Source organism: Lycorma delicatula, chromosome 7, assembly GCF_047948215.1.
Source record: "Lycorma delicatula isolate Av1 chromosome 7, ASM4794821v1, whole genome shotgun sequence".
NCBI classification, from domain to species: Eukaryota; Metazoa; Arthropoda; class Insecta; order Hemiptera; family Fulgoridae; genus Lycorma; species Lycorma delicatula.
In genome coordinates this window covers 4,140,481-4,154,830 of record NC_134461.1, presented here as the reverse complement: position 1 = coordinate 4,154,830, position 14,350 = coordinate 4,140,481, and the positions used below count along the sequence as shown (strand labels likewise).

Sequence of the window (14,350 nt, the reverse complement as noted above, 5' to 3'; positions counted from 1 at the left end):
TCTAAGACGTGTGTTTTTTTTTTGCTGTAGATTTTTGAGTTGAGCTTTTTGTGTGCGTGTTGCAGGATACACATTTCATGTATTTTTTGTATTATTAATTAAATATTTTTTATTATTTAGAGTGAAATTGAAGGCTCATGTTTTCTGAATTTATTATTATGTTTTGTTTGCAGCCATTCATTAGCTGCATCTCATTTAATAAGTGAAATTAATGAAGAATTTAAGACATCATTGAATGTGAATGCAGTATTCCAGCATCCAACTATAATGGATTTATCACATCTACTTAATGGAAATAATTCTGACACTACTTTTAATTTAAATGATGAATTTAAGTTACATTCTACATTTCTTCCGAATTACAATGAGTATGTAAAACCTTATGTTTTGTCATATGAAATATATTAACACTTACAATATGTTTTTATTTAGTCTTTGGTGTCTTGTCATTGTTTTAGGAAATTTTGAGAAAACTTGTTATCCGAGTTCATCATCCAAGTGATGTTTTCCTATTGCTCTATGTACTCCAAAGATTTTAATCGCTTTTATACATGTTACTTGACACAAGCATATGGTTGTAAATGACATGTTATCTACTACTGTGAATTTGACATGACTGTTCTTTAGATATTAACATCCCACAGGGATAATACGGGAAACCCCAGAATAATGTGGTTTTGTGTTGGCTTTTTCATTGAGCTAAACACATTGGAACAACATATTCTGATTGTTACATATTGGCATGCCAAGCGTACCAAAATATTGGAGATGGTCAGTTCTACATGTAACACCTTCACTCTGTTCATCACAAAAACTGGCTATACAGTGAGTATCATTACTTTCAGGGAATTTAAATCTTCTGGCGTCTCTTATATTTTAGTTGCTTTATTTTCACTACAGCCATAAGAAAGACTGGAACAAGTAGTATTAAATAACAAATTAATTTACCTCTTCTGGTGGGTAAAAAAGAATTATGTAATCACCTTTATTTAGTAGGGAACTAAACCTTCAGCTGATCCTTTTTTTAGGTGACTGTATGTAGTCTTTGATGCAGCAGTTATAAACCATTCTACAGAAACTACTGTAAAGTCAGCTATTTATTGATATAAATCATATTCCTTTTCAAAACAATTATAAAATTACTGCAATTATTTTTTTAAAATGAAATAAAATATTTTTTTATTGATCATCATCCGATACTAATAATTTGACTCAGGTGAGCTCTTGTTGGATTCAACAACTCTATGTTCAGACATCTTTAGATCTCCATATTGTTTATCTAGGAGGTCTAAAATTTTCCTTAGCAAAAATATTTGGGGTACTAAAGGTGACCTTTATGGTGAAAACATCATTCTTCTTCCTATTTAGGTAAACATACCACTAACATCAAATTTTGTAAACACCTATTCCAGACATATCTTTGTTTTAACTGACATGCAAGTCACTTTTCTCCATATGAATTGGTATAGTATGAAAGGTGCCCACAGGACCTCCTGGGACTCAATCACTCCACTAGATATTTTTCAGGGACCACTGCTATGTTGACAATCATAATAATTTTCTTTCTTAAATTTCAGGTCTAGCTTTCTCAATATCCATTGATATATCCTTCTGAGTCTTTCATTTGCCCAAGAAGAGTATTACCACTTTAAAGTGCTGGATGTGGTTAATGATGCTTTTTATCTGGTTTCACTTTAGCAGTAACAACTTGTGGTTTACAAAAAAGATTTTTTTTATCTATACTCTTTATAAAACCATATTCAGTATTATTACACGGTGTACTCCTCAGTTTACTCTGTGTCATCCTGTAAAGGTCCAATTTTTATTGTTTCTCTTAATCACATATAATGTGTTACTTACAGTCAGTTTTTTTTTAGGAGTCCTTTTTTATGTTACATATTATTATTATGTCACTGTTCACAAAGATAATATTTATGGGCAGTACATCTTTGTATTAAAGTATAAAAATGTCAGTTCTCTAAGGATATAAAACAGTATTATTAATTGAGACAAGATCATCATTCCCAAGAATCTGTTTATTTGCCTTTTAAAGAAATAAAAACAAGAGATTAGTTACGGGTACGTGATCGTAATAACAAACAGTATTGATGTTTTAACATATAATTTATTTCCTCTTTAAGATTTTTTGAAATAATTATCTTTTACTTTGAGAGTAGAATAGAATTTGTTAATTCCAGAGATTTATTATCCTCATTATAAATGTTGTTAATTGTTATTATCATTCTTAAATTGCTCATTCGATTCTGATCTGGTCAAGAGCTCAGATTTAATGTTTTAGCATACATCATACAATTTTGTTAGATCAAGTGTAAGGTTTGTTAATAAATTCATAAGAAATCACAATAGAAATATTTATCCCTGCTAATTTAATGATATGATTTAAATATTTTAGTAAAGACGATACAACAATATTAATCATTTTTTATTTATTTCTTTTTTAGTTTAGATAATAGGTTGTCTTCTTTCTGGCAGTCATTTAAAGTGAATAAAAAAAAATTTAGTTGTGGCAATGTTTTGTTGACTGGTGCCACTGGATTTGTTGGATCCCATTTGTTGTATGAACTGCTTATTAATACACAGGTATAAAATTATTTATATGTGTAATTGTTTAATTATTTCATATTTATAAGCTGTATTTTCTATTGACTTCATGTACAATGCATTGGCCGAAAGGGTTGTAGGTGGCTGATACAAAACACAATCATGTTGTAAAACGGCATAGCAGTTTCCAATAACAACAAGAATTATATGCCAAGCACATTAGGAAAATGAGGAACAAGATGGTTTCTCATTGTTTTCTTTACTGAGCTGAATTTACTGATGTGTATCGACATATCAAGCCCCTTAGTTGGTATTAAAGCCAAACATACAACATATCAAGCTCCTTAGCTCAGGTTGGTATTTGGCTCGGCCCTAAGTAACATGTTCACTCTGATCAAAACAGGGTCTGGCTGTATACTATCACAGATAATGACTTTGATTAGAGTCTCTTTTTTGAGTTGTTGTTACAGTTTACAGCTATAAGAAAAGTTCTTGAAGATACTTTTAAAGCAAAAAACTAATATTATGCTCTCGGTTATGAAACGGTGCATTATATATGCTGTTTTCACTTGTATTGAAATTCTGTTGCTGTTTCATGCCAAAATTTTGTATTTTAATTTAATTCTGTTGCAGATAGTACTATTACAGTCCAGTTGCCAGTAAAAAAATAAATGAACAGGAGAAATAGAGAGAGAGAAAATTTATTGATTACTTATTTTTTCCACAGCCGGAAACAACCTTGGTATGGTTTTTTACCAAAGACTTCAAAATCTAAAAACAGTTAACTATTTAAAGAGGATGGGTGGTATTAACGTTTCAAACTACACAAAAGATCACGATAAGAAATATGAACTAGTAAAGAATGTTTTTGAAATTTTTGTGTGCCATTTTGAATGTAATTTGAATTTTCTAAATGACAAGATAGTAGTACCGGTAGTTTAATAATATTTTCATGATGTTTACGATCTCTTTCTCATTCAGTTCTGTAGCATTTATTCTCTCGACACCCATTTGAGATTGAGAATCGTCATGATGACCCATTAATGCCTTCATTGCTACACATGTCTTTTTATAAAATTATGTGTCTTTTTCTACTGTAGCAGATTCATACTATTACATATTCATTTAGTGTCTATTTAGGCCACAAATTATTTAAGAAAAATTTACATCGATTTTTCTTTCTTTTTAAATTAAAAAAGGAAGGCTGTTCTCAATTCAACCAGTACCCTTACCCCCAAGCCTTTACTTTTTATCAAATAGGCCAATTTTATTGATTCATTTTATATTTCATAGAGGAAATTTCTTTAGACGAGTTATTTTTTTTAATAAAACTTTTAATCCAACAGTATTTATTGCTAACAACAGATACCGTATTAGTCCAAATTAAAAAAATACTACAACATTAAAACCTATTTAAATTAATGAGAAGTCAGTCTTCTTAAACAGAACTGCGTAAAATTTTTTATAACATATTTATCGCCAATGTCATTTAATGTTATATTTTTATTGAATATGATACGTAATCTGAAAACAGTCTGATGTTTACAGTATTTTGGAAAATAGAACCAAACAAAAAGATAATTCTTACTGTAGCATTTCAGAAAATCTTAGCTCCACTTGTTAACTAACAGCATTATTACATCATTCCCTTTTCTTATTTTTATGAAGACATGTAAATAATATTTGTGTTTTTTACAAACAAGTTTTTCAAGTTATTTAATATGAACGCTATTTTTTATATGCCTAAAAATATTTAGTCTTTTTCCTTTTTCTTTTTCCTGTTCAGCCTCCGGTAACTACCGATTAGATAATACTTCAGAGGATGAATGAGGATGATATGTATGAGTGTAAATGAAGTGTAGTCTTGTACATTCTCAGTTCAACTATCCCTGAGATGTGTGGTTAATAGAAACCCAACCACCAAAGAACACCGATATCCACGATCTAGTATTCATGTCCGCGTAAAAATAACTGGCTTTACTAGGACTTCAACGCTGGAACTCTCGAATTCCAAATCAGCTGATTTGGGAAGACGCGTTCACCACTAGACCAACCCGGTGGGTTAAAAATATTTACTAAAAAAACATATTTATAACTAAAAACAAGTACAAACAAAACAAACAAGACTTTTCCAATTGTTCATTAAATTTCTACTTCTTTTTGTAGTTGCTGCTGAATTAAGGGTCACTAATTTGTTGATAATTATTTTTATTTTCAAGCTAACTGAAAAATTAACAATTTTTTAGTGATTTCAGTGTTTTTTACCCATGATGGAACAAAGCATTTATATGCGTTTGGGGTAAGAGGTTGTGTATATGTATGTCTTACCATTTTCCTCAAAAAAAACTGGACCGATTTCGATGCTGTTTTTGCATTACATAGGTAACACTTCAAAACCCACCAGGTTGGTCTAATGGTGAAGTCGTCTTTGTAAATCAGCTGATTTCAAAGTCAAGCGTTATAAGGTTCAAAACCTAGTAAAGGCAGTTACTTTTATACAGATCTGAATTTTAGATCATGGATACGGAGATCCATGATCCGTATCCATTACGGATCATGAATACATAATGGAACACTGGAGATCCGGTGTTCTTTGGTGGTTGGCTTTCAATTAACCACACATTTCAGGAATGGTTGATCTGAGACTGTACAAGACTACACTTCATTTACATTCATATATGTCCTCATTCATCCTCTGAAGTAATACCTTACAGTGGTTCCATAGGCTAAACAGAAAAGAAAGAGGCATCACTTAAGAGCAGGTTCTTAGACATGTTTTACGGTTATAGGGCACCAGGGGGTGCTGCAGTAGATGTGTTTCTCTAAAACGGCTGGGCCGATTTTGATGCGATTTTTTGCATTACATAGGTATCATTTCAGAGCAGGTTCTTAGATTAATTTTTTTATGGTTATAAGCCACCAGGGGCACTGCAATAGATATGTTTCTTCAAAATGGCTTTGTCAGTTTCTAAAATGTTTAATTTTATCATTGGAGCCAGTTTTACTATTGTAAAAAAAGTTATTTATTAAATTAATTGATTTTATACTAATTACTTAAAATACAGTATTCGTTAAATAGGAAAGGGATTCGTTATTGTTTGTGCAATTAATGTGCTCAATAAAGATGTCATTTTGAAATGTTTTTTTTTTTGTGAGTTAGCATATTTGATGTTTGTACAAATGATACTATGCATCACCTGAGTAGCTCTGTCAATCATAATACTGACCGATACACTATAATTTATAGATTTATTTTTAGCATTTGCTTACATCTCCATCTGTTACCAGCCATCTCATTTTGCTATCTTTAGTAACTCTAAAGTCTATATTCTAATAATTCAATTTTGTTATACAGCTTACATGGAATTTAATTAACTTTCTAGCTTTAGTTTCTTATTCATTTGGAGTTATAAGCTTGTCTGTTTGTAAGTTTTTGTGTAGTCTATGGGCTAATGATCAGTTTACCCTGAGTGGAGATCTAAATTCTCCAAAAGGTAGGAAATTTTCATTTTGTAGTCTGTAGTGATCAGCTGATGTAATTAGTATTTACTTGTTCAGTTCATTTGGTATCATTACGCAGATTAATGGTATTCAGTTGCACAAAATAAGAATGAGTTTTTATGGTTCAGTGTCACTGGAAAAATAACATGGATACTGTTGCTGCTGTCCGTGAGGGATTTCTCAATTCTTTACTATTAGCCCATCAATTTTAAGAATTAAAAATTCTGGAGTTGTTGGAGCTGATTCACATTCAGATCGGCATAGAACTTGCTGTACTTTTGGAAAACAAACGCATTGTGGAAACATTATAAACAGCTCTCAAATGTCAACTAGAAAGGCTTTTGTTGAAATGGAAAATGCCCCGAACAAATTTATAAAATATTTTATGGAAAAGAGGTTTAAGTGTTACCAATCAAGATTACTTTATGCACTTAGCAAGGGGATATTAGATGGGTAATATTTTTGTGAGAAATATTTTATTGTTTTGAAATTAATTCTTGTTTCTGTATCTCTAGTATATGGTCTGATAGCCCACCTCAAATTAAATGGCTTAGTAAATCATCATAATTATGTTGGAAATCCTCATACAATCATGGAGAAGAAACTGAATATACTCGTATTTGGAATTCAAGTTTGATGGGAGATCACAAAACAAGGAATGTTGCAGAACTTTATTTTGTTGATGGAAGTGTAACAGATAATTTATACCTTGAGGTATAGTTCCTCAGCTATTAAACAACTCTATGTTTTAAATTGGCCTAACTGATGTTCAACAGTGAGATAGGACAGCTTCTCGCTATGTTCTTCAAGTTAGAGACTACTTCGATCAAACTTTTTCTGTGAGGATAAGAAGGTAAGTAACAATTGAATGGCCACCACTTTCACGTGATTTGATAACTCGGAAATTTTCATCCTGAGGAATCATCAGATATGCGTTTTCTTCATCCAAATTACCTGAACTATCAAATTAGCTGTCGATTTGAAATCAAGTTGATATTGTAAATTGGACAAAACATGTCAGAAAAAATGTGTAATTCAGTGGTTATGCCATTACAAATTCATATGCATAGAAGGTCGATGCTTTGAATACTTTCTTTGATATATATATTAAACATGCTATAATAAACTTTTTTTCGTTTAATTATTTTTAACTGTTTTCTTATTAATAATGGGAAACATGACATTTAGCCCACCCTGGATTTCATTACTGTTACTAATAAATTAATTTTTTTTTCACTTTCAGTGTTTTGTTTATTGCATAGTAAGAGAACATGAACAATCATCTACAATGGAAAGAATTATTCACAGTCAAAAACATTATGGATTACTTATAAGAGAGGATTTAATTAATGAAAGAGTTATCATCATAAAAGGTAGGTTTTTAAATTTTAAATTGATAGATTCTAAAAAAATTATTTTCATATTTTTTATAGATGTACGTAGAATAACTGGTCAAATATTACAAAATAATATTAATCTAATCAGTAATTTTATGATTAGTACAAAGTCGTGACTTGGTCCATTGGAATTTAAGATTCCTGTACCAGGTAAAACCAAGGAAACAATGTGTGTATTGTCAAGATCCTTGCATTATCAGCACAGCTGATTCATCAAGATCAGACCACCTGCTCTCATGGAACAAATAATAGAAAAACAAGGGATTAAGAATAAGAGGGGGTGATGAGAAAGGGGAAGTGACCACCAGGGTAGATCAGCACATTTTAATTTCTTACCCAGGACCTATATCCTTGATTGCCATAAATTATAAGTTACCAGTACTACAAAGAATCGTCTATGGTTTTCTCTGATAATGATGCCACAGAAAAAGAATTAAGTACCATCAGTCAGGAGTTAAAATTTAACATTGTACCTGTAATGTATGATCCAGTATAAAGAAAGGTGTTGCATTGATCAGATTTTCTAATCAGATTTAATTAATTTTGTTTCTATACTTTAAATAAATTCTGAATCTGAATATTAACAAGGACAATAATTTTTCTGTCAAACTGCTATTGATACAGTAAACCTAACCTGTATTTAACAGTTTTTTTTTAAATTTACATCAGAATACTTCAATTACTCGTGCACCTAAACAAGAGCAAGGTCTCATCACTCTTATGGTAATTTTTGATGACCAAAATTTCTTCTTTGCTGTTACCTGTGCAAAGTAGTTCAGTAGTCATTAAATTGTTTTGTTTTAAATTTTAGCATTAGCCCTGAACAGTTTTCAAACATGTATGTCCCTTCTTCACCTTATTTCATCCCCTAGTAATGTCTTATGAAAAGTTTTCTTTGAAATGTTGTATATTATGTAAGAATTTTTAAATGTATTATTTAATTCACCATTTAATATTCAATCTTTATCTTTTCCTTTTAATCGATCAAAATTGTTTAATTACTATAACAAGTGGTATCATTTCCCTGTAAATTCATAACTAATTGTCCAGTTACACTTTACTTGTAGAGAACTTTGTAGGGGCCACATCGTGATAAGATAATTTGAAGATTTTATTTTTTCTATGTTTAATTTAAAATGTAAAAGATTTGTTTGTATGCTGTATTACTGTAATTTATTAGTTTTTCTATTATGTTATTACAATATTTTTTTTTATTTAAAGAAGAAACACACGCTTCTCTCTATAGATTGATTCATTAAGTAGAATCTTGAACAATACATATATAGATTATCTTGAAAAAATTAGAAATTGATATCAGAAGAAAGAATGAAAATAATAAGAAACAGATTCTACTTGATAAAAAAAAATCAAACTTTTTCTGCTTTTTTTTTAAATCCCAGATCTTTGTATTATATAACAACTGAGCCTAATACTGTAATGTAATTTGGGCTTAATTGTACTTTGTATAATTATAAACCCATATAATATGATTTCTTTGTTTGCTGTTTTTATGTTTAAACTTTTTGACACTTATCTTAAAAATTGACATCGCTAAAGATTTTAATAAGGTCTGATGTACTTTATCTAACAATCTTCTTTTTGTATCATCTAGTGTGAGTTGTGCTTGTTAAATTTAGAATCTCAAAAATCATTACCTGCGGCAATTGGTGATCACTTTTCTTTATAATTTGTATTTTAATTTAAGTCCATACGAATTGATATTATGTAATCCCTTATAAAAAGATTACACTTTATTTTGTGAGTGTGCATTATCTAAATGCAATTTTATTTCACAGGTGATGTTTCACTATTAAATTTGGGGTTATCTGAAGAAATGTATACTTCTCTTAGTTATGATATCGATTTTGTAATCCATGCTTCAGCTAATGTAAATCTTATTTTACCGTACCATGCTTTATGTAAAGATAATGTCATCGGAACAAAGAATATTATTTTATTTTCATTAACCAATAAAATAAAATATCTTAATTATATTAGGTGAGTTAATGTTTATAATTCGTTTTAAAATGTCATTAGGCTTATATTTTAATGAAATTAAATTCATATTACTGATTTGCTCGACTGACTGTCATCATTTTTTTATTTAATTCACTACATAAGCAAAAGCTTGTGTGTGGAAGTATAAAATTAGTTTTTATAACTTATAAAAAAATCTGATGTGGACACTACATGAATTCCTTGTCTGCCTATAAATTACTATATACACATTTTTTTAAAATGAAAAGTACATAAAATTTTATTTTAATAATAACTTCTGATATTTTTTCATATTTTTTTTTATTGTTATTATTTAATTATTATTTATTGTAAATTTTTTTTCAGCGGTAAATAATTATTAATAAATCAATATATTTAAATTAAAAAAAGTAATAAATAAAAAAAAAAATGTTTAAATATAAAAAGACATAAAGTCTGATTCCAACCGATTTGCTTTCCCTTTAAGATCTAAATATTTCATTAATTAAAATTTTAATTTTAATTTCAATTGCAATCAAAAAGGAAGGTGCACAACTAGATGCTAAAAATGCTACAACAGTACTAAATCCAAAATTTCAACACCCTACGGCTAATCGTTTTTGAGTTATACGAGATACATACATATGTATCTACAGATGTCATGCTGAAACTAGTCAAAATGGATTCAAAGATGGTAGAAATGGATATTTCCATTGAAATCTGAAAACCGAAAATTTAAATGTTTTGTGAAACTTAAAAAAGGAAGTAAAAATGTCAAGCCTGACTGGAAATATTATCCTTGATCTTCAGGATAAAAGTTTGAGTTGTTGCCACTCCACTGTGGAGGTCAACAGAGTATGAACACAGGTTTCTGAACTTTATGGATTATTATATCTCTAACCATTTTTCCTAATAGCTAAAAAATAGAGAATGCATATTTGATATTTGGCTCCATTGTCTGTTCTTCCAGAGTTTGAAAAAATCAATAGTATGATGTTATTTTGTTTGGAAAGGCAATTTTTTATACCGCTGTTTTATATGAGCTTTTCTTTTTATTATTATTATTATTATTAATTAATTCTGATAACTTATTCCCCGTTTGTGGTCGGATAAAGATATTTTGAATTGAAGCTTGATTAATATATTTACATAAAGACACAGAACTATTTTTTTGGATTTAATGTTTAATAAATATGATTATACTAGGAGGGATTAGGAAGGCCAAGATCGGCACTTTCCCAATTTTACTTTATTTTTTTATTCAGACACCAGATAAGTAACTAATTCTGTGAACTATTTGTAAACTAGCCTTTGTTACCAAACTATTCGGTTGCTGAAAACACAGTATCTCTAAGATTCCCATATTCCTAACAAAATTCATTGAATATCCTATAAAGTAGAGAGTAAGAGAAAAGAGTAGATGGTGAAAAACAAATTTTTTTCCACAGAGTTCTGTGAAATAGGACAAACTACTAAAGGATTGAATCACTAAAGCGATGAATTCTTAATAAATAAAAATCCATAATGATTGTATGTTTAGGAATATTCTATCATATATCATATTCATCAGTTTAAAATAATATGAAATCCAATGTTTATACATTGTACACATCCAAAGATAATATGATTTTACATCTCAAATAAAAGCTCAAAAATGTTCAAAAGTACTGATCTGAAATTTTACAGATGATAAAATGATAGAGGATAGACAACTTATTTTGTATTATACCCCATATTGAAGGATAATTATACATAATGCATTATCAAAGAGAAGAATAGAATAGTGCCAAATATTGGTTATTGAATCAAGGTACGGGGGAAGATTTATTCTTGTATTGATGTTTTACTGCGGTTGATAATGGCAGTTAATTAAAACTTAGATGTACAAGACTTAATTATATTCTAAAACTAATAAAATATGAGTTGGAAAAAAACCACGGGTGTACTTTATGATCAATAATTATTTGATACAAATGACAGATGCAGCTTTAAATTAGGAAAACAATGCTTATGAAACAACTATAGAAAATTTGAACAGGTTAAATATTTGATTGAATTCTGCCATTTGATTATTGGCCAGCTACCTGATGGATTGTATGCGTGTAGAAATTTAAAAACAAAAAACTTACTACAAAATTCTTATACTTTCTGTAAAAATTTTTTTTGTTTTATTTATACTATTTATTGTATTCTCTTTGTATTAAGTTAAGATCAGCAAGTGACGACAAAAAACTATTTATTATTACTAAAAACCTAATTAATATTTTTATAAAAAATTAAGTAAAAATAATTTTTTTTTTTAATTTATACAGCATATTTTGTTTAGAAACAAAAAGCAGTTTTCAGCATCATGTAAATTCCATCAGCCATTCATAAAAATAAAGTTCCATCATGGCAGGTAACTTATAGTGTCATTCTGAATGTGTTAACCTCATAATAACCCACAAGAACTTTAAAATGGATGAACTGTATTCATAGTAGAGTGTAAAGGATTTAACCTTCTAAATATTCCAAACCAGCTGATTTTTTGTATACAGATACAATTTGTTTGCATACAGTTTGCAGTATATTTGTTGGTGTCATTTAAAAAAGAATCTTGTACCAAAGTAGCTATTTTTCACTTATTTCTAAAAATAAGATAATTTAAAAAACCAAGATCTTAAATAAATATAGGAAAATTTCACTCAAAAGAGATGTTTATTGTTTTTGTAAATGCACTGGGTTCTTTTAATAATGCGGCATGTTTCATAAATAATAGGTGAAGCAGGAATCTAGAAAATTAAGAATTTTACTTTCCCAGCTGTATAATTATTAATCTTCTTAAATAATATTTAATTGGAAAAATTAATTTCCAATTGTTGGTAAGTGGATACTCTATTTTTATGTAAACTATATAATTATTCTTTATAACTATACGATAGTCTGTATAAGGGAAATGTCAGGGATTTTGCAAATCTTGATGTTTGTGCATTAGGCATGATAACATTTAATTTTGGAAACATTTAATCCATCAATGATTATAGGTCATATATTTCAAAATTTTATTTAAACAGTGGGCAATTGTTTTGAGCATAAAATTATGCTCTTAGCATAATTTAAGCATAAAATTAGCATAAAATTAAGCAAACTTAGCATAAAATTATGCTAAGAGCATAATTTTATGCTCTTAGCTAGTTAAAGTATTTTCTGATGGTGTTTCAAACCTCCATTAAGGAGTGGAGATCAAAAAGCCGTTTTTTCTTGTTTCTGGATTAATTTAGTCGTATTAATAACATTCTATAATTATAAGATTTTCATTACATTAGTAATGAAAACTTTTGTTATACATTACACTTTTGTTATATACGAGGGTTATTTTTTTTTAAAGGTCCGATCGGTCGCGAAATATAAGTCCGTGCAAAAATCGGATGAACCTTTGCGCATATGTGTTGCGCAGCGTCTCTAGTATGGCCTTCAATCACGCCGCGACACTTCATTTAGTTCTGAATCCAGCTAGCACGTAAACATGTCTACAACAATAGCATCTCCCGCCAAGTGTAAGGTGTAAAATTTTTTAATTTCACTGTGGTTTTAATTGACCGATTGAACCTTGAAAAAAAGTAACCCTCGTATTTGGGTAATTTCATTTAAGTATAGAAGATAATAAGCTTGATTTTTTTTTGCTTTTTTACTTCATTGTACAAAATAAAGGAAGTATAGTGATCGCAACAAATTTCGGTTTTCAAATTTCAACAAAAATAACCATTTTGACCATCCCTGAATTTATTTTGACCAGTTTAGACATGATGTCTATATGTATGTATGTATCTCACAAAACTCAAACACGATTAGAATGTTGAAATTTTGGATTTAGGACTGTTGTAACATCAAATTGTCACCTCCCCTTTTGATTGCAATTGACTAGACCAAAATTGTCCAAAAAAGCCCAAAATCCAAAACAATTGGAATTTGGACTTTTTTTAAACTGTAGTAATAAGCCCTTATTGAGAGCTTTTCAACAATATGTCATAAGTAGTACTTATTTGCATTGGCTCCAGAGTTGTAACCAAATAAAATTTTAAGTAATAAAATATTTGGATCTTACAAGCGGAAGGCATATCGGTTCGACTGACTTCATATATATATATTTTTTTTAACTCCTTTTTTTTAATTTAAATATACTGATTTATTAATAACTCTGATAAACATAATTTTTGTTTGCTAACATGCGATACATGATTTTAATCTGTTTTTTTGATGCTGAAAACGAATATGAACTCAGAATATTTCTACCAGCTACCATTTTTAAAAAATTTTTTAATTTTAATTACAGGAATTTTTCATTTTTCAATGTATAGTTAGCATTTTATGTTCCTATATTGTATTTTGTTAGCTCATTTTTTATTGTTTAACTTTGTTAACATAATTTGTAAGCTATAAATAAACAGTACTAGACAAAAAATTAAATCATGTCATAGTCACATATCATTATATTGATGAGCTTATGTTGCACTTGGATAAGTTCATAAACCTGAGGACTGCAGCCTTTTCATAGATTTATACAAGTATAGTTTAAAGGTGGTTCTACTACACAACGGTAAAAAATATCCTTTGATACCAATCGCTTATGGTATTAATTTGAAAGAGACATACGATGTGATGAAAGACGTTCTTGAAAAAATAAATTATAAAAAAGATAGCTGGATCACATGTGGTGATTCGAAAGTTATAGTTATTTTGTTAGGGATGCAGTTAGGCTATATTAAGTACATGTGTTTTCTTTGTGAATGGGACAGCCAGGTAAATATTATGATACTAAAGACAACAAGAAAACTTAACTCCAAATGTGAAAAATATTTTTCATGAGTCTTTAGTTGAACCCAAAAAAATATTTTTACCCCATTTTCATATCAAGCTAGGACTAATGAAAACTT

The 14,350-nt window shown here is 29.2% G+C and overlaps 1 protein-coding gene across 2 annotated transcripts in view; it reads left to right on the top strand.

Moving 5' to 3' along the window:
* LOC142327684 (uncharacterized) overlaps positions 1–14,350 on the top strand; it is a 118,008-nt gene that overhangs the window by 68,236 nt on the left and 35,422 nt on the right. For both annotated transcript variants that reach the window (XM_075370924.1, XM_075370923.1), the window contains exons 12-15: positions 174–368; positions 2,463–2,601; positions 7,307–7,436; positions 9,257–9,458. In XM_075370924.1, coding sequence (XP_075227039.1) covers positions 174–368; positions 2,463–2,601; positions 7,307–7,436; positions 9,257–9,458 — 666 coding nt within the window. The remainder of the gene's footprint in view (positions 1–173; positions 369–2,462; positions 2,602–7,306; positions 7,437–9,256; positions 9,459–14,350) is intronic.